General features: G+C 47.1%; 1 protein-coding gene across 4 annotated transcripts in view; it reads left to right on the forward strand.

Annotated features, from left to right (window-relative positions):
• The window catches only part of ADAMTS17 (ADAM metallopeptidase with thrombospondin type 1 motif 17), a 345,249-nt gene that overhangs the window by 62,442 nt on the left and 258,299 nt on the right, over window positions 1–24,508 (forward strand). For all 4 annotated transcript variants that reach the window (XM_086711412.1, XM_086711414.1, XM_086711413.1 and 1 more), the window contains exons 4-7: window positions 1,269–1,441; window positions 12,073–12,156; window positions 12,884–13,041; window positions 20,051–20,094. In XM_086711412.1, the coding sequence (XP_086567538.1) occupies window positions 1,269–1,441; window positions 12,073–12,156; window positions 12,884–13,041; window positions 20,051–20,094 (459 nt within the window). The remainder of the gene's footprint in view (window positions 1–1,268; window positions 1,442–12,072; window positions 12,157–12,883; window positions 13,042–20,050; window positions 20,095–24,508) is intronic.

Below are 24,508 nucleotides of genomic sequence, written 5' to 3' on the forward strand. Positions count from 1 at the left end.
TATCATACAGAGTATTCTTGTTTGTTCATTATGACCCATATCTCAGGCTATTTCGTAGTGTGCATTTGGGGCCCTGGAATGATCAGGTCACTTTATGAAGCCAGTTTGTGCATATGGGGCTGGGTTCGCTGCATGAAAGTTGTAGCAGGGCTGACTTCTGTATGGTTTAGTGCTAAAAATGGGAATGATAGCTAACAAATTTAAGCACTGCCTTTCTGTTTACATTTGGATCCTGAAAGTACACACTATTCATATCACACTTTGGTGTCGGTCAGAGGGGTTTTCACCAACAAAGTCTAGGTTGCCCTCGCATGGCAGCTTGAATGCCTAGACACTGTGATATGGGCTCTAATTAATAACAACACCTGCTTATCAAAGTGAGATCTTACAGGGCATCAGTTTATCTAAAGAGTCAGAAGAGGGGTCGCCTGGGTGGCTCAGTCAGTGAAGCGTCCAACTCTTGATTTCATCTCAGGTCATGATCTCACGGTTCATGAGATCTAGCCCCGTGTCAAGACAGCACAGAGCCTGCTGGGGATTCTCTCTCCCTCTCTCTCTGCCCTCTTCTGTGCACACATAGACACACACACACACACACACACACACACTCTCTCTCTCTCTCTCTCTCTCTCTCTCTCAAAAATAAATAATCTAAAAAAAAAAATCCAAGAGTCAACAGAGGATTAATAACCTTTCCCTGTGTTGAGGAAAGGACACACTTACTTGCATTTTGGCCGGGATGTGTGTGGCATGCAATATTTTTTTCTGATTATATTTTGTTTTCCTTTGAAATAATGCTTTGTGATTGCTAATGTTTATGGCTCTTTACTCATGACTCTCAGAACGGCGGCCAGAATGCCACCTCCCTGGGTCCCAGCCGTCAGCAGCGGGTAGAACCCTTTCTATGCCGTTAACCTGAGGTGCTTTCTGATCTCTCCCCACTGGGCCTAGGCTTCCTTTTCCTCCACCAACTGTGTCCTGCTGTCTGCCTTCCTCTGATGGGACAGATTTTCTCCTCCCTGATATTCAGTCCCTTTTGCCTCCTCGGCTGTGATGTGGACAGGTGTGAGCCGTCTTCTGCCCATCGGCTCCACCTGTAGCAAGTGAGCTCAGGTCCCCCACCCCCCACCCCATGACGGTGGAGGTCCATCTCCTGGCCACTGGAGACTGACCCTTCTCTGTGGGAAGCTCAACAGAAGTCCGGCTTACCTTATGGCTTTGGAAATCAAAGTGCCAAGGACTGCATGAATGTCTCCGTTGTCTTCTAGAAAAGAAGAAGCCAAGGAGGGGCAGGCCGTCCCAGGACTGGCGGGAGCGGAGGAACGCCATCCAGCTCACCAGCGAGCACACAGTGGAGACCCTGGTGGTGGCCGATGCCGACATGGTGCAGTACCACGGGGCAGAGGCCGCCCAGAGGTTCATCCTCACGGTCATGAACATGGTGAGTCTCCAGTCGGTGTTCTGACCCGGGGGGCTCTGTTTCCTCCTGGATGAATGCTCTGTCATTGTCTTTTCCCCAGCTAAGGAAGAAGCTGGACTGAGGGCTGGAGACACACACAGCCCTGTGACCCCTGAGCAGGGAACTGAAGGGCTTCCCAAGGGAGAGGGCCCACCCATCGCCCCTGCCCTCATGCGTTGTTTCGGCGCCTGGGTCTGCCCCGGGGTTGTGCCCTGCCTGCCACTCTTATCAGAGGTTTGCCAAAACCTTTGTTGAGTGCTAGACCCCCTGGATTTGAAGTTGAGTGAGTCAGCGCCCGTTTTAAGGAGTCAGTGGTCTACTGGAAAGAATCAGGATCAAATTTTAATGTGAATCGGTTCTTGCTGTGTGCCGTGAGGGCTGGGGGAAGGCGCGGGGGGAGGTTATCTGTTTGAGTGTACCAGGGAAGGAGCTCGGAAGCCTGTGTCTACATCTGACTCAATGAATGAGGATAGAGGGAAATCTTCACATGATGGCTGGGCAGGGGAGGGGCTGCACTCCTCACAGTGGAGACACAGAAAGACTTTTGCATGCATCCCAATTCTACCTATCCATCCGCTCTCCTAACAAGCATCTCTGAAGACCACTGGCACTACGTTAGGTGTTGGAGATACAGGTGCACAACAGACCTGGTCCTTCCCTTGGGAGGTAGTGGTATCGGCAGACAGATAAAACACCATCTTACAGTAGATTTATCTGCAAGGGGCCACTGGGGCCCAGGTGGAGGGCTGCTGAGCGATCATCCTGCATGATGGGTACTTTGGGAAAGAGCTCACCTTTGAGCTGAGCGAGAGTAAGGGTTTGCAAGATCTGGGTAGGGGTGACAGGTCTCGCAGCAGGTGCGGCAGGGGCTGCATTTGTGGGCGGGGGGGTGGTGTGTGGTATGATGTGTCTGCAACAGGGAATAGGGGAGCCTTAGGGGAACAGTTGGGGAGAGCTGGTAGACATCCTGAGCAGTGGGGCCGCTGAAGGGGGAAGGGAGGAACGGCCCCAGCAGCTGTGCCCCGCCTGGGGGAGGGGGGCATTGGAGTTGGAGAACGTGTCGGGGAGAGCGAGCTAGGGGGCAGGAGTGAGGGTGGAGGCGGGGGTCAGGCAGGGAGGAGGGAGGTGCTGGCCTGGGTTTCTGAGAAATATGCCTGAGTTCTTCATTTGCACAAACCCAAGTCCTCCTGGTGGCTGCTTAATGATGGGCTGCTGTGCTTTGTCCTGCCCCGAGGAAACCCGGGAGGACGGCTGGTGGGGCTGGCTCCACACCAGACCCTTTCATCTGTAGTTAATTTCATCTCGTTTATTGTTTTTAATTGTCCAGAGTACGAGTGCCAAGAGTAAACACTCATTATGGCAACTAAAGTAGTAATGAGGCAAAGCTTCTACTTTGATATTTCCTTTCATAATTTTATCGTCAGCACAGCGGCAGCCGTTTTTTAATCACAGGCAGGGAGGGGGAGGTACGTGGCAGTGTTGCCCCCCCCCCCACCCCCCAAAGCTGTAAGGCTGAAGGACAGAGACTGAGTGGTCCTCTTGCTTGGCTTTAATTCCACGGCCTTGGCTTCTCTTCCACTGCTTGTACTAAGACGTTGGAGGCTCCAGATCCCATCACTGAGGGCAAATCTGGGGCCAGCCACATTAAATTGGGATTTAGATGTTTTCTGATGAGGCCTGCCTAATAAGAGCAGTGCCGCTGTGGTGAGAGGCATATGGCATGTGTATGCTAATACTGAGCCCTCCAGTCACCTCCCGTGGGGGCTCTTGGCTGGGGTGGTGAGACCAGAGACCAAATGAAGACGGAGTCTCCTGACCCAGTCACACAGACTCTCAGCACCGAACACTGGTTTCCGTCGCTCTAGTGGTGGTTAGCTCTTCAGCAAGTTTAACGACGGGTTGCATTCAGACGCAGCCCCTTGTTCGGAACAAGACCCCCCTCCACCACTACCATCCTTCAGTCCCTCAAAACCCTAGTTTTGAAAGAATTCCAAAGAATTCTGTTCTTCCTGTGGCTGTTGTAGCCAAGGGATTTCTGTTAGGAAGTAAGATGATCTTTAAGCCAGGAGGATGGGAAAGGATTGTGGTCGGGATGAGGAACCCTGTCATTAGCCAAGCCTTCAGGTGCCGTGAGCGGGAAGGTGAGGCCAACCAGCCCATCTCTCTCCCGCCAGAGTGTTTACTGTGGGGCTGCAGGATGGAAATGGCTCTGTGTGCCTAGCTTCCGTGGATTTGGGGGAGTCTGCTGGAGTGGCTGCCACCTTCCTTGCAACACGTTTCTCTCCAGGCTGAGGGAAGTAGCATCATTGGGTCTCACTTGGGTCTCTGGGTAGAGACCTGCCAGTCCACGCTTGCCACTCTGACCCTTGAGGCTAAATCTAGGCAGGCTTCTGGGCACTTTTGGGGACTTGGTGTATGAAAACACGTTCAAAGCTGGGGGAATTTGGTGTCACGTGTCGCCTCCCAGTTTTCATAGCCTCTCATGGTTGTGACGTGTGAATTAGATTGGTGTCCGTCAGTGACCTGATGGCACGTGTTTGAGAGGAGGGAAAGGAGTGGATGTCCATGATGAGTGGCTGGGTTTTTTCTCCTCCTCATCTGACCTGGTGGATTTCATTGTTTGCCCATCTTACAGAGAAGGAAGTGGAGCCTTGCGGGGGGAGTGACACAGTCAGGGTGCATGGCAAGTGAGTGAGTACATAGCGGGGTGAGCACGCAACACCAGGGTGGAGGGACCCCTGTCTCACCTGTTCAAGGTGACAAGCATGTCTGGGGCCTGTTGTTTCTCTCCCTCTCCACCCTGGTCTGCCCATCGTTACCTTTAGCCTTGACGACTGCAGGAGCCGCCTTGCTGGGCTCCTCACTTTCATTTTCTTCTCTCTTGAATCCTTGTCCCAGAATGGCCAGCAAGAGGTTCATCCAACAGAGTTAGGACTTTGTCACTAAGCAGCCCTAAGCCCTTCTGTGGCTTCCTGTGCAGTTGATGCAGAATGTCCCTGTTTTGCATGGCCCTCCCAGGCTGTGCAGTGGAGACCTGCCTGATTCTCCTGGACTTTATTCACTTCTCCATTTCAACACCAAACTGTCATATGGGCCACTGTTTCTCAGCTGCCCCAGGCTCTTCCCTCACTCTCTTTGGCCTCTCTTTGTCAGGAATGCTCTTCTCCCCACTCCTTATCAAGCTAGCTTCTCTATCTTTAAAGCCTCTGGGTAAATATCCCCTCAGAGGGGCTCTCCTTATAGACCCCTCTGAAAAGGCCAACCTGTTTTCTTTCTTTTTTTTTTTTAAGCTTTATTTCTTTCTTTCTCTTTCTTTCTTCCTTCCTTCCTTTCCCTTTCTTTCTTCCTTTCTTCCTTCTTTTCCCTTTCTTCCTTCCTTCCTTTCTTTTTTTTCTTCTCTTCTCTTCTCTTCTCTTCTCTTCTCTTCTCTTCTCTTCTCTTCTCTTCTCTTCTCTTCTCTTCTCTTCTCTTTTCTTTGACAGAGTGTGTGAGTGGGTCAGAGAGAGGGAGAGAGAATCCCAGGCAGGCTCCATGCTCTCAGGGCAGAGCCTGATGCAGGGCTCGATCCCACGAACCTCAAGATCATGACTTGAGCTAAAATCAAGAGTTGGTTGGACAGTTTAAGTGTCCAAGGCCAACTTGTTTTCTTTATCATAGCAGGCTGCTTTTGTACTTGGTCCTTATCTTGAGTTATAATTTCATATTTATTTGCTTTTTAAAAACCATTTTGCTGTGGAGATTTGTTATGCTACTGAATTTAAGCTGGTATAAAATCAATTTAGAGTATTATAACTTTAGGATGTTAAGCATAATCCCTACAGTAAACACAAAGAAAATAGCTACAGAATATAAGAAGAGAATGGGGCGCCTGGGTGGCGCAGTCGGTTAAGCGTCCGACTTCAGCCAGGTCACGATCTCGCGGTCCGGGAGTTCGAGCCCCGCGTCAGGCTCTGGGCTGATGGCTCAGAGCCTGGAGCCTGTTTCCGATTCTGTGTCTCCCTCTCTCTCTGCCCCTCCCCCGTTCATGCTCTGTCTCTCTCTCTGTCCCAAAAATAAATAAATGTTGAAAAAAAAAATAAAAAAAAAAAAAAAAAAGAAAATGAGACAGGAATTAAAACAATTTCACTGTTAAAAAAATCAACTAAACACAAAAAAGTCAATAATGCAGGAGATGAGGGACAAAAAGGCTATCAAGTATAGGGGCACCTGTTCAAGGTGACAGGCACGTGTGGATCTTTACCTAATATAATATACAAAAAATTAACTTGCAATGGATTAAAGACCTGAACATATAAGAGCTAAACTATAAAACCCTTAGAAGAAAGCATAGGGAAAAACATCATGACCTTGGATTTGGCAATGACTTCTTGGCCATGACACCAAAAACACAGGCAACAAACGAAGAAATAGGTAGAGCCGACTTCACCAAATTTAAAAACTTTTGTGCATCAAAGGACACTATCCACAGAGTAAAAAGGCAACTCCTAGAATGAGAGAAAATACTTGCAAATACATATTTGACAATATCCAGAATATAGAGAACTTCTAAAAGTCAACAACAAAATAAACAACCTGATTGAAAGATCAGCCAAAGGACTTGAATGGACATCTGTCCACAGAAGATCTGGAAGTGGCCGATAAGAGCCAGAAAAGATGTTCAGTGTCGCTGATCATTAGGGAAATGCACATCAAAACCACAATGAGATACCACTTCATTACCTTTAGATATTTTTATTTATTTATCTGTTTATTTCGAGTAGAGTCGACACACAATGTGACATTAGTTCCAGGTGTACAACATGGTGATTTGACAACTGGGTGAGTTATGCTGTGCTCACCACTGGTGTAGCTACCATCTGTGACCACGCAACACTATTGCAATACCAATGGCTATATTCCCTATGGTGTACCTTTCATTCCCTTGACTTGTTCATTCCCATAACTGGAAGCCTGTATCTCTTGCTGCCTTTCTATCGTTTTGATCGAGATGCTATTATTTCAAAATCTACGTAATAGCAAGCTGAGTGGATGTGGAGAAATGGAACCTTCGTGTGTGTTGGTGTCATGGTAGATTGAGGCAGTGCTTATGGGAAAAAGACCAGTGGTTCTTCCAGAAAAAAAAAAAGGTAAAAATAGAATTATCATGTCATCTAGCAGTTCTGCTTCTGAGTATATACCCAAAAGAAGGGAAATTAGGGCCACAGGCAGATATTTGTATGTCCGTGTTCACAGCAGAATTGTTCAGAGCAGCCAAAAGGAGGAAGTAGCCCAAGTGTCCATGGATGGATAAATGGATAAAGTGTGGTTTATATGTGCTATGGAATATTAGCCTTAAAAAGGAAAGAAACTCAGACACAGGCTACGACGTGGACGAATCTTGAAGATATTCTATTAAGTGAAATAAGCCAGTCACAAATACCCAAATACTATATGCTTCCACTTATATGAGGTCCTCAGAGTAGGTCAAATTCATAGAGATAGAAAGTCGAATGGGGGCTGCTGGGGGCTGCCAGGGGCTGGGGGAGGGGGCATGGAGAGTTCGTGTTTAATGGGGACAAGGGTTTAGTTTTGCAAGATGAATGAGTTCTTGGATGCATGGTGGTGATCATAGCACAATAAAGTGAATGCATTTAACACTACTGAACACTATTTAATAGTGGTTAAGATGGTAACTTTTATGTCATATGTATTGACTGCAATTTAGAATGTTCACTCACTAATTCAGCTCTGTTTACTGGGTACTTCATGTGTGCTAGTCACTCTTCTAGGGTCTGGGGCTAGAATAGGGACCATGACAGGTCCCACTCCTATGGAGCTCATGCACTGGGACCAACAGACAGCGCTCAACATGACAATCGGTAATGTTTGTGTGTGAATTTTATAAACTGCGATATGAAGATCCAGGCGATAGCAAGCGAGTGAGGCGGTCAGGACATCTCTGTGAGAAATGAGTGGTGTTCCCCCTAGAAGGGAAGAGGCACTGAGGAGCCAGCCAGTGGAAGTCAGTCTGGCATTTGGGAGGCACAGAAAGAGGAGGTTTCTGGTGGGTGATGGGGGAGGGGACACAGTGAGAGACCGTGGCAGCTGGCCTACCTCACAGTCTGGTACACCAGGGCATGGAGAGTGGACTTCGCTGCAGGCATGACCGGAAGCTACTTGTAGAGGTTTAAGCAGAAGAGTGGCATGTGCTGATTTGTGTTTTTTAAAAACCCCTCTGGGGGCGCCTGGATGGCTCAGTCGCTTAAGCCTCTGACTTGATTTCTGCTCAGGTCATGGTCTCACGGTTTGTGAGATCGAGCCCTGCTTTGGGCTTTGTGTGCTGACAGTGCAGAGCCTGCCTGGGATTCTCTCTCTCCCTCTCTCTACCCACCCACCCACTCACCCCCCCCCCCCCCCGCTCATTCCTGCTCTCTCAAAATAAATAAACATTAAAAAAAAAAACAAACAAAAAAAAAACCCTCGGCCTGACTCTTATCCCAGGAACTGGAGTCCTGCCCCAGGCTCTGTGTCCCCAGCAAACCGCTCATGTGCACGGGTGCACGCGGAGGGAGAGACCTCTGCCAGGCTGGGTCTTTCCGCCAGCAGCAGGCTGCAGAGTGGTCCTCTGGACCTGGCTTTTGTCAGTTTTTCAAATGTGCTGAAGTGCCTTCTTATGTATGTATCTCGGGTTTCCTGTGGTTGGGGGTGGTAACGACACAGGAGCAGGAATATTTTCAAGAACAAATTGCCGGCGGAAGCAGGTGGCGCTGACAGCAGAAACCCTGGGTTTGGGCAGCCAGATTGGAAAATGGGGCCCCTTGACGGAGCTTTGGTTGTTTTTAGCTTCCTTAACAACCATGGAGTGAGATGAAAACCTGCGGTATTCCAGGCAAGCTCTGTTTGGAGGAAAAATGACATCAATTTCACCCCATTACCATGTGAAACAGACAGGAAGCCTCTCTCTGGTGCCCAGAGAAACTGTCACAGTGTTAGAGCACTCCCTGGTCCTCACACGCCAGCAGTCATCCCGGGGGGGATTGTAAACTGCAGGTGGCCGGGCCCACCCCCAGGGGTCTCTGTCTCAGTGGCTCTGGGGTGGGCTTCAGAATGCATGTCCAACAAATGCCCAGGTGCTACTGCTTCAGGGACCCCACTCAGAGGCACTGTGCTAGAGAAAAAGTTCTTCACTACATGGGGGTCTGAATGGGCACCCAATGTGATTGGAGGGTGTCAGCCGCGGTCCCTGTCTGTCCTTGGGGAGGCTCCAGGTAGCACAGGTAGGTGGTGCTCTTATGAAACCCCTGCATTGGCCCTCAAACAGCTCCTCTCCGTGTGTCCCCATCACCTGCTTCTCTGGCCCTGTCTGCCCCTCCCTGCCTGTGTCCCCAAGTCGCCCAGGCAGGAGAGCTGCATCGTGGTGCTGGCAGTGGGTCTACCCGGCTTGGCCCCCAGGCTGCCAAGGAAATGTGACAAATGCAGTCAGGGCTCTGAACACTTGCCAGGACGCAGCCAGAGCTGGACGCCGGAGACAGAATTTCCAGACGATTGGCGGTGCTGTTCCTTTGCCCAACCAGGTGTCTCCCTAAACATCGTATGGCTGCCGCCTCCAGGACTTCTCCTGAGCTTGAATTTCCATGGGGAAAAAAAGACGAGGAGACTTCGTTACATGTCTTTGGGGCCTGCTGCTTTGTGTTTGTGGCTGCCATCAGATTTTCGTCTGGCTCTCCTGGCTTGGCTCTGGGTCTCCACGGAGATCCTGTGCTCCGCTGAGCTCTGTGGGAACATGGTACGGTGCCCACCAGGTGACGAGGTGCTCTAGCTGTGGTCAGGCTCCCAGATCTGTTTTCCTGGATGTGAGTACCCTAGGCACACGTCAAGGGGAAATGCCTGCCTTCGGTCTTGCTAGAGAATGTTGCTAGGGCATGAAGTTTCTTCCAAAAAAATTAATTAAATTCCAATTGTGGTAAAATACATACTAAATTTACCATCTTAGCCACTTAAAAAAAATTTTTTTTAAGTTTAGTTGGAAGAGAGAGAGAGAGAGAGAGAGACTGGGGGAGGTACAGAGAGCGGGAGACACAGAATCGGAAGCAGGCTTCAGGCTCTGAGCTGTCAGCACAGAGCGGGATGTGAGGCTCCAGCCCATGAACCAGGAGATCATGACCTGAGCCTGAGATGGGATGCTCAGCTGACTGAGCCACCCAGGTGCCCCCCATCTTAGCCATTTTTAAGTATGTATACAGTTCAGTATTGTTAAGTATATTCACACTGTGCAACCAAATCTCTAGAACCTTGTCATCTTGCAAAATTGAAACTCTGTACATGAAGCAGTTCCCATCTCTCACCCCTTCCTCCCAGACCCTGAAGTATGAAGGTTTTTCTTCCCCTCTGTCTCACATCCTTTTTACCCCATGGGAAGCGACTGAGACTTTGGGGCTCATGGTTGTACAGGATGCACAGAACTGTCATCAGCCCAGCAAGGAGGAGATGGAACGTTCTGGAGAGGCAGATTGTTCCTATGGTTTTGCTGTCCTGAAATGTGCACTATTTCATGCAGATTCTTTATGCCTCCTTTATGTGCTGTGTCTCAGTACTGTTGAGAAGTGCTTTACTGTGTCATTCCTTTAAACCTTCTTTAAACAATATCTTTTAACATCTTTGGCTGGGGTTGACATTTTAGGTGATGAGTAGATTGCACCTTGAAGCCCTGTGCAACTTGCATTTTCTCCCTCAGAACTTCAGGGTTTCATTCTTACTATTTTTTTTTTCATGTTTTGAATTGAGGTTTTCCAGTTTGGGCCCAATCCTACTGCTGAATATTTCTGGAAAAATTTGAATTGCAGCCATTGGGTGGTTCTCAAAATATCAAAACAAGGAAAAAGTTATGTGTTTTCCCTTTCTTCACCCAGGTTTGGGGATAGGTAATTAAGACATGACTTCAGAATTGGCCTACAGATGGTCCAGTGTGAAAAAAAAAGAAAAAGAAAAAAAAAAAAGAAAAAAACTGCTATTTTGTTCTTGAGGGTAAAAAATGGGGGGTGGGGATTAAGAACAGAACAACTAAACGTGTTCTGTTTTTCCTTGTGGGAAAGAATATTAAATTACACAAAGATTTTATTTTGCTTTAATAATAGTTTTCAAAGAGTAAGATCTAAGCAATGAGACAGCTAATTCCTTTGTCACACAGATGCTCAAACATCATGTGTGCCTGGCTTCTGACGTTTGTATGCCAGACGCTGTGTCCAGCTTCATGTGGCCTGAATTAACGGTGACTGCCCTGTCTGCTCTGGTGCTTGCTTTATGTTGCCACCGATGTACCAAGGAACACAGTACCAGCTGGAGAAAGTTCTAATGTCCCTGCTGCAAAATTCTGCCTCCTAGATTATGTCTGTCAGAAAGAAAACAAAGTAGAATATTCAAAACCATGTGAAATAAGAGAAAAAGAAAAACTGTATGATCTCACTTATATGTGGGATCTAAGAAGACTGAACTCCTAGATACTGAGGAAGCGATGGCTGGTTGCCAGAGAAGGGGGTGGGCAGTGGGCAAAGTGCACTTTTTCAAAAGGCTCTCCTCCCTGTTCTCTCTATATCTTAAACACCTACATGATCTACCCCTGGGGCACCCCCTACCTCCTGCTTTGTCCATGTTACAGGAAAGGGAGCCACGGATCCTCACATTCAGTGGGCTTTTCCCATCTAGGTCAACTTTGATTCCTCTGCCTTGTTTGAGATTTCTTATCTCTCTTCCCCTTGAAACGCTTTCCTTTGATTTTTTTTTTGATATTGAGGTCCTTATAATTAGGTTCTACCAACAAGAGGTGCAAAACTGAGGGACAAATCCTCTTTTATTGCTGTGCCTCTATCTCCATGACGTGCCGTGGTTGGAATGAGGACTTTAGGGAATAAAGAAGGAATATGGTCTTATTGGCTGGACAAGCCTGGATATGAATTGGGGTCATTGTTGACTGACTGGGGGTATTGAGCAGGTGGTGTTATCTTGGTGAGCTGAGGGTGGTGGAGATAATGTCAAAGAGAAAAAACTTGATGGGTTGTGATGAGGGTTAGAGATGACACAGGCTGGCACATGGCAGATGGCTACAGGCATTGACCTCCCCCCTCCCCTACATGAAGGTCCCTTTCAACCTCCTGCATAAAAGCCAAGAATGGGAGTTTTGAGTTTTCTATCAGAATCGTCTAATATCCATTCCTCCTTTCAGAATCTGCTGTCCTATATCTTTTTAACAACTGATTTCCAATCAACAGTGTGCCTTTCCCTCCACATCCTCATCAACACTTGTTATTTCTTGTCTTTTTCATACTCATCATTCTGACAGGTGTAAAGTCATATGTCATTGTGGTTTTGATTTCCCCTGATTGAGCATCTTTTCGTGTGTCTGTTGGCCATCCATATGTCTTCTTTGAAAAAATGTCTGTTCACATCATGTGCCCCTTGGATTATTTGTGGTTTTTTGGCATTCTGACTGATTATGATGAACTGAAGTCCATAGTTTATTCAGACGTCATTAGTTTTTATCTAACATCTTTTCTCTGTCCCAGGATCCCATCCAGGATACTGCTGTATTTTTGTTAATTTTTATATTTACACCACATTTCTTTTTTCTCTCTTGACAGGTGTACAATATGTTTCAGCACCAGAGCCTTGGAAGTAAAGTGAACATCCAAGTTACCAAGCTTGTCCTGCTACGACAACGGCCTGTAAGTCCCCAGGGGTGCCCTTTAGAGTGTGCAGATGGTGCAACTGGTCTTGAAGTTTCCTGCTTGCTGTTGAGAGCTCAGGAGGTTGTCAGGCTCCTCTGTGGTCCCTGGCTTTGCAGATGGCAACAGCATGCCCTGGGCCAGGGCCTGGGGATGTCCAGAGCAGGGAGGGCAGGCACTGTGACTCAAAGCTTGGTGTGCACATAATCTGCTTGGAATCTCGAGGGAGCCCTGAGCAGTGGACCTGTGCACATCCTCCCTCCACCCCTAGCACATCTCACATGTGCAATCTGGATGGGGAGGTCTTTGGAAGCCCTCTGGAGCTTCCAAATTTGGATTCACTGTAGAGTTGTTTTCTGGTCTTTCAGTTGAGTGCATTCCCACGTGATAACGTCGCCTTGCAGAGGCAGGCAATGAATTTGATAATGGGAGACTAATGCTTGGTTGGGTACACTGTTCAGTTTGCCAAAAAAAAAAAAAAAAAGAGAGAGAGAGAGAATAATAACATGGTCTTCATTTGAACTTACAAATAAGGCCCTGGTGGCCTCTCTCTGGGTCTCTGCATCTTCCATCTTCCTACCGGCATTAGGTTTGTATCTGGAGGAAGCACATCATCGAATGACATCCCAACAAGCAGCTGTCTCCACACTATATTCTGAACATGAACTCAGGCTTCCCTGGGTGTTTGCTTCTTTAACTGCCCTCCCCCACCCCTGATTTACTTTAGGCCAAATTGTCCATCGGGCACCATGGTGAGCGGTCCCTGGAGAGCTTCTGTCACTGGCAGAATGAGGAATATGGAGGAGCCCGATACCTCGGCAACAATCAGGTTCCAGGAGGGAAGGACGATACGCCCCCTGTGGATGCTGCTGTGTTTGTGACCAGGTACAGCTGGATTTGGTCTGTAGCTGGAAATGTGATGGGAAAAAGACATTTCCCTCTTTGGAGGGGAATAGAGGGCTATTTGCTAGGAATTCAGGCTTGGAAATCAGACCTGGGGCCGCCTCTCAGAGCCTCAGTTTCCTCATCAGTAAAATGGGGATAAATGATAGTACCTATCTCTGAGTTATGAGGATTCAGTGAATGTGGGAAAATGCTTTTCTTTTATTTTTTTTAAATGTTTATTTAATTGAGAGAGAAAGAGAAAGAGAGAAAACGCTAGTGGGGGAGAGCAGAGAGAGAGAGAGAGAGAGAGGGAGACAGAAAATTCAAAGCAGGCTCTGCAATATCAGTGCAAAGCCTGATGTGGGGCTTGAATTCACGAACCACAAGATCATGACCTCAGCTGAAGTTGGACACTGAACCAACTGAGCCACCCAGGCATCCCTGGGAAGGGTTTTTCACAGTGCCTGGCCCAGAGTAAGGGCATGATAAATGTTAGCCATAATTTCTGCTATTGCTATTATTAGTATAAAAGTACTGAAATCCTGATTACCCAGGAGTCCCAAGCAATTCATCTATTACCTCTCCCCTGCACCAAATATAATGTTCACTGGGAAAAAGCTAACTCGTGTTTGAGGCTGCCTCCAAACTGGCTTAAACACACTATTATGGGGGCCGCGGATACCCCGAGTTCCTGTAGGAGGAGGTCCACGTTGGCACACGTGTGCTGTGCGCAACCCCATCCACGGGACCCTCTCAGGACAACAGCAGTGGGCAGAGATGCCTGGGGAATTCACATGGCGGTTCTACTTGAAGTAGGGAGCTGAGCTTCTTTCTAGACTACAGAGGTGGACTTTTCCAGACTGAGAGGGAAACCAGGGGCCAGCAGTGGACAACAGAAACCAGGGACAGCCTTGTTTCCACATAGGCGGCAGCAATGTTATCTTAGTCTGCCAGGGCTGCAGTAACAAATTACCACCAACTGGGTGTGTCAAAACAACAGAAATTTAGTCTTTCACCATTTTGGGGGCCAGAAGTCCAGGATCAAGGTGTGGGCAGGGCTGTGCTCTCTCGGAAGCTCTAGGCAAGGATCTTTCCTTCTTCCTGACTTCCAGTGGTTGCCTGCAGTCTGGCATTTTTGCCTTGTAGATGCATCATTCCAAACCTCACCCTTGGAATGCTAAACTTCCAAGGTCACTACTTTGAAAGTGGTTTGTATCAAAACTATATAAAATGTACAGGTTCTGATGTTCGTGAGAACTTTCCCCATGTAGTGTCTTCCCTGAAGTTTCATTGCTTGGCTGGGTCAAGAAAGCACAGGCAAGTGGTCTTGGTTTGGGAAGAATAGCCACTGCTCCCCTCCCCTTTTTTGTCTAGAGGCAATAATAAATGTCACTGAAATCGGTGTTGACAAAGCTTCTGGATGAGCTCTTGCACAAAATGCCATCTGCAGACGTGAATGCACCCTCAGCCTGAGAAGGCTTTCTGGCTTTCTTTTCTTTTTCCTGCTTCCAACAAGCCTATTTACTATATTGGAAATATTTGGTATAAACATGTTGGTTTTCTACATCTCACACCCATCAGGATGGCTGCTACCAAAAACAAACACAATAACAAGTGTTGGCAAGGATGTGGAGACATGGGAACCCTTCCTTGAGCACTCCTGGTGGGGCTGTAAAATGGTGTGGCTGCTGTGGAAAACAGTATGGAGGCTCCTCAAAATACTAAATACAGAATTACCGTATGATCCAGCAATCCTGCTTCTGAGTATATACCCAAAAGCATTGAAAGGAGGGTTTCAAAGAGCTATTTGTGTACCTATGTTCCTAGCAGCATGACTCATAATAGCTAAAAAGTGGAAGCTGCCCAGGTTTCTTTTGATGGATGAGTAAACAAAATGTGGTCCATCCATGCAACGGAACATTGTTCAGCCTTACGAAGGAAGTATGTCTTGTCACATGCGACAGCATGGATGAACCTGGAGGACATTAGGCTAAGTGAAATACACCAGTCATAAAAAGACCAATGTCGTATGATTCTATTTACATGAGACACCTAGAACAGTTAAATTCCTAGACACAGAGTGTAGAGCTGGAGAGAAGAAGGAATAGGAAGCTAGTGTTTAATGGATATAGTTTCAGTTTTGCAAGACGAAAAGAGTTCTGGAGATTAGTTGCACAGCATTATAAATGCATTCAACATCACTGAACTGTACACTTGAAAAACGTTTTAAGAGAGTAAATTTTATGTTCTGTGTAATCACAATAAAACAGTTTACAATTTTTTTTCTGGTTAAGCACCTGGGGGGGCCGGGGGTGGTGGTCCTGAATGCATGGGGGTGGTTCTGAGTATGGGTGCTGGGGAGGGGGGGATGTCTGGTGGCCCCGAAAAGCAAGGTTCCTTCCGCTGCAGGCAGCACCAATGCAGAGGCATCCTACGTCTCGGTTCCCCGAGGCCAGCTTGGGTCTGGGATTCTCTTTCTCGGTTTCATGCTGACATCTGATGAACTACCTGAGCAGTCGAGGTGCTTCCTCTCACCTGCTTCTGCAGAGCTGCTGGACCGAATCGGCCAGTGCCCAACCCGCTCTGTGGGTCCTCGCAGCTGTTAAATGCAAGGCCTCCCAGAAGGACAGGGGAGGCAGCGCCAGAGTCGGGGCTGGGAGCCGAGTTGGCTGCGAGGCATTGTTTAATAATTAGAGGCCGAGAGCTGCAGTTCCTAGGTTGGGATAATAACGGGCTGATGTTTTCACGTGGAAATTGGGTGCGAGACAGCAGCTGCTCTTGAGAAACAGCCCCTTCCTCCTGGAGTAATCTGAGCTGAGGGTCTAATCACAGCTTGCACAGGCCAGGAGGTGTTTGGGGGCCAGTGTCCCCCAGTCCTGGGACTGAGACTGGCTAATGCAAGGGTTTCTTCTCTGCCCCCCCCCCCCCCCCCCCCCCCGCTTATGCGCTGTGGCTGAGCCCTAGAGTGCATTCTCCTGGACATCCACCAGCCCTACAGATGGCCAGCCGCAGAGATGTGAGCATGACATCATGTCCAGCAAAAGCTGCTGAGCCAGAAGCCACAGAAGCTGGCTTTCTGGCAGCTGTGGTCATGTCTGGGGCTAGAAAACACCTCTGAGTGAACTGAGTCTGGGACCATGTGGGACCCACACAGAGGACTGGGGTCCAGGAGGCTTCAGCACCTGGCACAGCTTTACCTTTGGCCGTGCATCTCCCTCAGGAAGCCATGAAAATAGGATTTCCCCCCAAACCCAGCTCTGTGCTCCTGGGAAGCACCTGGAGCAAACATGCAGGGCCAGCTAGGAGCTCAACCACAGGTACACCTCCTGCCATCCCTGAACCTTCCCCACCATGTAACTCCATCCCACTCCCCGGGAATCGTCTTCTCTTCAGACTTTGACCAAGAGGGTCTCTGGCTGGCTTTGCTCATGGTGAGGGCTCAGTGAGTATCTGTGGAGCATCACGTTACATTTTCCTGGGGTTTCCAAACCAGGAAGCTTGCTGGGCACGTTGAAAGTGGTCTGGAAATGTACGTCTGCCAATAATAAAGGAGCCACTATTTATTAAGCCCCAACTGTATGCCAAGGCAATCGGTTATGCACAGGATTAGCTATATAAATTGTGGGGCCCAGTGCAGAAGAAAAATGCGGGACCCCACATGACAAAGACTTTCAAGATGGTGATAGCAGAACAGTAAAAACCATGTTGCAGGACGGGAAGCTTGTGAGCACACAGGCACGAAGCACACCAGGTCACAGAGGTCCACAGAGCCTTCTCTTGAGGAACAAGCGGCGGAAAGGGAATAGACTAGAGACTGTAGAGTTGCGTTGGGACCTCACTTGAATCCTACAGCCCCTGAAAGTGGGTTTGGCATGAATTTGCGGTGGGAGCACCTGAATATGAAGCTGCCCCTGCAGCAACATGGCTTGTGTTTTCTCTTCTGAGAAACAACCTTGGCAGGAAGGAGAAAGAAGAGTCAAATTTTGGCTGACTCTTTTAAGCCAGAATTTTTTTTTTTTTTTTTTGTTATTACTTTGAGGATGAGAGAGAGAGAGAGAGAGAGAGTGTATGAGCAGGGGAGGGGCAGAGAGGGAGACAGAGAATTGGAAGCAGGCTCCAGGCTCCGAGCTGTCAGCACAGAGCCTGACGTGGGGCTCAAACTCACACACTGTGAGATCATGACCTGAGCCGAGCCGAAGTCAGACACTTAACCGACTGAGCCACCCCCGTGCCCCTCTTAAGCCAGGGTTCTAATTGAGCTTGCCTCTGTCCTCTGTGAGCGACTGCATTTCCTCCCACTTCCTCAGGTGATGCAATGGATGATGTTGCAGGGTCCATCATTTGAGATCACCTGTTTCCCTTCAGGGAAGTCATGGGATGAGAGAATACACAATGCTCCTGTCAGCCAACAGCGCTGGCTATCCCCAAGATGGCACCCGTGAAGTGGGCACCATCTTCTTGGTTCTGTTTAGTTCTTGACTGTGAGACTTGTGGTCATGTGTGATTTCTCCTTTTGCCCAGGCTTCAGTTGCTCACTCTGGGAAACCCTGGAACAAGGCATTGGGCCAGCTTGGTTATTTAAATGGAAGGGGTGTCAGATCAAGAATGTTGAGTTGGGGTCAGATCCATACCAGAGCGGCGAGCATCTGTATGTCCCTAATTTTACTTGTTTGTTTTTCTCTCTGCTGCTACTTCTTGCACCTTCTACTGCCTATTACTTAGTCTTTTAAAAGGTCATCTTTTTTTTAAAGTTTTTGTTTTAATTCCAGTTAGTTAACATGCATTGTTATATTAGTTTTAGATGCACAGTATAGTGATTCAACACTTCCATGCATCACCCTGTGCTCATCACAACAAGTGTACTCTTCAATCCCCATCATCTATTTCCCCCCACCCCCCACCCCCCAACTCTGGTAACCATCAGTTTGTTCTCTATAGCTGAGAGTCTGTTTCTTGGTTTGTCTCTCTCTTTTTTCCTATGCTTGTTTGTTTTGTTTCTTAAAATCCACGTGAGTGGAATATATGGAATGTGTCTTTCTCTGACTGGCTTATTTCACTTAGCATTATACTCTCTAGCTCCATCCATGTCGTTGCAAATGGCAAGATTTCATTCTTTTTGTGGCCAAATAATAATCCATTTTATGTATATACCACATCTTCTGTATCTATTCATCAACCGATGGACACTTGGGCTGCTTCCATAGCTTGGTTATTGTACATAATGCTGCTGTAAACATAGGGGTGCGTGTATCTCTTTGAATTAGTGTTTTTGTATTCTCACTACTGGGCATTTACCCAAAGAATACAAAAACACTCAAAGGTCATCTTTGACAAAAACAAAAAAAAACAGACAAACAAGAAACCTCAAGGCTTCCTTTTATGGCTCTTGTGGTTATTCTCTCTCCATTTCCATGAAAGTTCCCTTGGTTTTGGGGTAAGGTTATGAAAAATGTGGGGTTTTTGAAAATTTCCTTTTTCCCTTTATTAAGATTGTTTTAAAATTGATGATAAAAGTAGAAGGGCTTGCTAGGAAAAAATTAGAAACTTGTAGTAAGCAGAACCTACGGGCGCTGCTGACAGGATTGGTCCCCACTCCTCCTCGATGTCTCCCTGGCCAGTTTCACGGCCACACCTTCCAAGCTGCCCCAGCCTCTCCCCCAGCCTTGCTGGCTGTCTGGCACATCTGGTTTTGTACATCAGGACTCCAAGTGGAATCTGTGGGTCTAAGTAGGCAAGTGGAGTCTTTGACAAGCTTCAGGTGAGCCTGAAGCAAAGCCAGAGTCAGGAACGCACAGACTTTTCTCTGTTTCCAGGGGATCCTACACAGCACTGAGAGGCATCAGGCACGGGTTACACTTTGGAGACAGATGCAACAGAACACACTGCACATTGGATTGGGATTGACATGGAGGGAGAAGGAGAGATGACCATACAAAGTTAGGTTGGGAGAGTACCACATGGCCTTCTCTGTCATTGTGCCCTTTGTGAACAAATGGGTCAGATCCTTCCCTGAGAATAGGTTGTGACAGAGGGTAGGAGAAGAATTGAGGACACTGATGCCAGGGGACAGAGTGTCAGAAAGGGGAAAGATGGCCCAACCCAGACCTGCCGTGTTCTTCCGTAACTTGGTTTAGTGTCAACCTTATCCGGCTGGCTTGTCCGGAAGAACTTGGAAAGTGAAATGAGATGTGGCTTCAGAACACACCTTGTAAACCTGAAGGAATTTAAGGGAGTGGGTGCTTTCTCTCAGCCCTCCATGGGCCTCCATGAGAAGACAAGCACGGGGCCCTGGAGGACCAGGCCACTGCTCTTCATGGCCGGTCCCAGGCAGGGCACTGCCCCAACCGCTGGTCTGGTCAGCCCCTAACTGTGGGAACTTTGGGAAAGTATCATGGGAACTCTCTGGTTTGGGAAGAGAAGGGCCCAGACCTGTTGTTTCACACATGAGTGGCTAGAGGCCACAGCGAACCCCTCGTACCTGTGGAACTGGGGCTGGACCAGTGCTCTTCCCACACAGCCACACCCCCGGGGGATCCTGGGAAGCTTTAAAGGGCATAACTTTCAGACATTACTTTTGTTGTCTTCTCCTGTAAGTGTCATTTGGTCACTTCAGCATCTAAGGCCAGTTGCTGCCCACGTCGAGGAGCTTGTGGAGGTCACTACAGTTTGACGATAGTGAATATTAATCGTCTCTGATGCATGATTTGCAAATGTCTGCTTCAAGAACTTTCTCAGCTGTTTGGAGGGAGTCCTCCCAGCAACTGAGTGTTAGGTGGAGTCGTTAAGCTATAAAAGGGGGCTTTATGTGGGGTAACTGGGCCTACGAGGTGGGCACTGTGGATGGGTTACTCTTGACAAGTGGCTAATTGGTGTTCTTCACTATAAGCTGGGCCACCCGAACCAGTAACAGAGTAGGATAACCAATCGGGCTTCATTGACAGTGTTTTCTTCTCCCATTCTTGGGGGCCACTGCATACACCTGACCAGGTCTGTCTTTGTTTTTTTTCAGGACAGATTTCTGCGTACACAAAGATGAACCGTGTGACACCGTTGGTAAGTCTAGAGGCAGAATAATAATAATTTAAGGGGCTGCCGCACCCCTGTGATAATCTGGAGACTTGGTAAGACTTCTAGTCTGGAGGAACTGTCCTCAGACACACTCTGCCTTTTCTGTTGCCTCTTTTCTTATAAATTAGTTCTTTGACTTTATTTTACTTCATTTTTTTTTCCTGATAAATGTTGAGGTTGCTCATGGCAGAAGGTGTCCAAACAGATGCTTAATAAGGAAGGTATGAAAAGTTAAACCATAGAAGGTGTCTCCAGGGGCTGCCTAAAGGTGACTGTGGCTGGGGACACAGTTGGCACTGAGCCTCTTGGTCACTCATGCAGGAGGGGAACCCCCCCCCCCCACCAAGTTAACACAGTTGTCATGAGACAAAAGCTTACCGTTTACTCTCGTGCATGTGGGTGATCTTTACCAAGTGTCCTACAGGTGACTGTATGGGGGTGAGACACGTCTCCTCTGCCAGTCTGGGCACCAGGCTCGTTTCCTTCTGGTCAAATGGTACTGAGACCAACACGTGGCGCTGACAAGGCACATTTTTCTTCTTCCCCTTCCCTCCCTTCCTCCCTCCTCCTACTTTTGCTTCCTCACTCAGCTTTTTCTTCATTTGCCATTTTTTTTTTTTTCTCTTCTATCCTCAGTTGTATCTGGCTTGTTGTTGACGTGTTGTAGGTTTCAAACTGGAACCAGTCTTTGAGCATAGGAATAGGGCCCTTGGTTAACAGAGGAAACCCCAAGACGGTTTCCAATTTTGACTGCTGTAGCACTAACCTTTATCCACCAGGAGGTTGAAATATTGTACTGCCAAGAGCAAGATTCTGAACGTGATGTGCTTTGAATTGTAGTAAAACGGTATGGGATTGACAAATATATATTATTGTGGAATTCAAATGTTTAAAAACCTGTGTTTCCTAGGGAGTCCTGGCAGTGGGTAATCCTGAGCCTTTGGGCCACATATGAGCTGGGTGACCTTGATCATTTTAAACTAGGTGGCTTAAAAGGCCCTACAAAATCTAGTATGATGGGGGGGTGCCTGGGTGGTTCAGTCTGTTAAGTGTCTGACTTCAGCTCAGGTCATGATCTCACTGTTTGTGAGTTCAGGCCCCTCGTCGGGCTCTCCCTGACAGCTCAGAACCTGGAGCCTGCTTCAGATTCTGGGTCTCCTTCACTCTCTGCCCCTCCCTCACTTGTGTGCACGTACTATTTCTCTATCACTCAAAAATAAATAAATAAACGTTACCAAAAAATCTAGTATGATGATAGCTAGCATTCATGTCACATTTTAGAGTTTTTGAAATGATTTTTTTTATCTTATATTCCACCAGTCCCTTAAACAAATCTGGGAGACAAGTGTCAAAAACTGCCCCACCAATCCATGCTTCATTGTCAGGGGCTGTCTCCATAAAGGAATCGCTATGCAAATGCATCATAAGATCGGCTCCAACAGAGGGATAGCTGACACCCGTCGCAGTCCAGTTGGGGCTTGAGGAAGACCAGTATCCCTTGGCAGAGCCAAAAAAGCATGTACTATCTCAAGGAGTGGCTGTTCCTTCCCAGCATTTGTTCACAAATCAGCTTCTGCACTTCTGCCCAGCAGGGGGTGGGGGTTGAGGCTGCTCCAGACCCCTCCCACTCCCTGTGCTAGCCTCTGAGGAGATACCCTTTGCATTGCCCTTGCCTGAATGTCTTTCCCAGAAGACTCTGTACCAGGCAGGGCCAAGCTCTGCCCTTCACCTGTGTGACCTGGTACAGGGCTTTCAAGTCTTGGTCACCACTGTTAATTGATTGATTGATTGATTGAATGCATGCATACACGCAGATGAAGGAATTGCAGGTTTTCTTTCATATGATTTATAGCTGGCTTTCTTTTGAGTATATAATTTTCACATCAACCATCAATTGTGATTATGTACTCTATTTCAGACCCCCTGTTAAAGAGTGAACAGCTAGTTCTGTCTTCCTTCTTTCTTCTGAACTAGTTCACCTTGCTACTTAAGTCCCATCTGCTAAGGCTATTCTATTGAAGTACCATAGATTGGGCTGCTTAAACAACGGAAATTTGTTGTCTCATGCTTTTAGAGGCTGGAAGTCCAAAATCAACATGTCGGCCCTGTTGGTTTCTCCTTGAAGCCTCTCCCCTTGGTGTGCAGATGGCTGCCTTCTCCCCCATGTCCTTAGCTGGTCTTTCTTGTGTGTGTCTGTGTCCGGACTGCCTCTTTTTTGTTTTTAACTTAATTATTTATTTTGAGAGAGAGAAAGAGAGAATCTCAAGCAGGCTCCGCCCTGTTAGCACAGAGCCCAGTATGGGGCTCTAACTCATGAACCATGAGACCATGACCTGAGCCGAAACCAAGAGTCGGACAGTTAACCAACTGAGCCACCCAGGCATCCCCTGATCACCTCTTCTTTCACGGATACCAGTCATATTCCATTAGTGCCCCACTCTCATGACCTCATTTAACCTTTGTTACCTTTTAAAAGCCCTGTCTCCCAATACATTTACATTGGGAGTTAGCACTCCAACATAGGAATTTGGGGGAGGGGGGCACAATACAATCCATAGCACTATTCATTTGACACTTTGCATACTGCTGGGGAAATCTTACGTCCTTATGTGACCTCCCAGATGTGTGTGTCTCATTTCCTCCCCAAAGTCTTTTAATTGCATGGACCAGCTGTAATAATTCTTTATGTGACAGCCGGTTAGCTCAGGGCTGCACTAGCCCCGTCTCTTACTTCCTTATTGCATGCTCTTTCCAATACCTCAGTGATTTTCAGCTTTTACAAAGGAAATGAATCCCTTCCTTGAAAACAAAAAATAGTTACATGGTGCTTTTGTTTTAATGTGTCATAATTTATTTGTACTATTAAGTCAGTTCGTAAGGACAATGGTGAGTCCAGGAAGAGAAAAATTTGAAAGCTGGGGTTATGACAGGCTTCTAGCAGTCTCATTTGATCTGTTTCTGTGCTTTTTTAACTTTTTATTTTGAAATAATTATAGAATAGCTGAAGGTTGCCAGAGTAATTCAGAGAAGTCTCTTGTACCTATCACCCCACTTCCTCCCATGGTTACATCTTATGTAACCGTAGTGTTATTTCCAAAACCAGGAAATTGATTGGCACAATGCAATGAGCTAGACTACAATTCTACTCAGATTTCACAGGGTTTTTGCATGAACCCATTTTGGGGTATGTTTTTACATATGGTTCTGTGACATTTTATCCCATATGTAGATATTCATCCAACCCCCAGGAGAGTCAGGAGCAGAACCAGTCCATCACCTCCAAGCAACTCCCTTGGGCTGCTCCTGTAGAATCTCCCTTCCTCCCTCCCTGCCTCCCTCCCTTTCTCTAACCCCTGGCTACCATGTATCTGTATTCCATCTCTGTAGTTTTGTCATTCCAGCATCCAATTTATTTTTGTATTTTGTTTTGATTCCACGGAATGGAAAAAATAATCTGAATCACATAGATATGTGGTTGCCAGTGCTGAGAGATTTTGAACAGCTGCCTTCAAATCTCAGGATCCAGCTCTACCAGGAGGGCTGTGCCCTGGGTTCTGCAGAAAATGAGATAATGTGGTACCTTGAGAAACTTAGGAAAGCTTGGGAATCGCCAGTGTTTTATAACTTGGCATATTACAGTGTTTTTTTGTGTGTGTGCTTTCTTGTTTTGATTAGGGTATAACTTACATATGGGAAAGGGTGCAAATCTTGGTGAAATTTTAAGTTATGCCTATGCGCTTTTTTGGTATTTATTGAAATAGTTTTAAAGCTGCATTTTGAATTCTATTTTAACCTATTTTTAAATGGTGGTAAAATGTATATAACATAAAACTTATACCTAAAATCTTAACCATTTTTAAGTGTGTGTTTCAGTGACATTAAGTACGTCCACACTGTTGTGTGATCATATGTATGTAGTCTCAAAACCACTACTCAGATTAAGGTATGGAATGTCATCTGACCCCTTCAAAAGTTCCCTCCTATCCCCTCCCAGCCACTATCCCTCCGAAAGTAACTTACCGTTGTAAATGTTTTATTACTGTCCTGTAAAGTAGCTTAAAATAGATTTAAAAGTTAAATTTGAACGATCCATTTGGAGAATCTCTGAGGTAGTTAGTAGAATTTGGGGTTCTGTTAAAAATACTTCCCCTCAAAAAAAAAGGGGGGGTGGCGCCTGGGTGGCTCAATTGGTTAAGCATCTGATTTCAGCTCAGGTCATGATCTCACAGCTCATGGGTTCGAGCCCCGTGTCAGGCTCTGTGCTGACAGCTCAGAGCCTGGAGCCTGCTTCGGATTCTGTTTCCCCCTCTCTTTGCCCCTCCCCTGCTCACACTCTGTCTCTCTCTCTTCAAAAATAAACATAAAAAGAAAATTTAAAAATACTTCCCCTCTACATTGT

This window comes from Puma concolor, chromosome B3 (genome assembly GCF_028749965.1).
Source record: "Puma concolor isolate L17-30 chromosome B3, mPumCon1.1.hap2, whole genome shotgun sequence".
In the NCBI taxonomy this organism is placed as follows: Eukaryota; Metazoa; Chordata; class Mammalia; order Carnivora; family Felidae; genus Puma; species Puma concolor.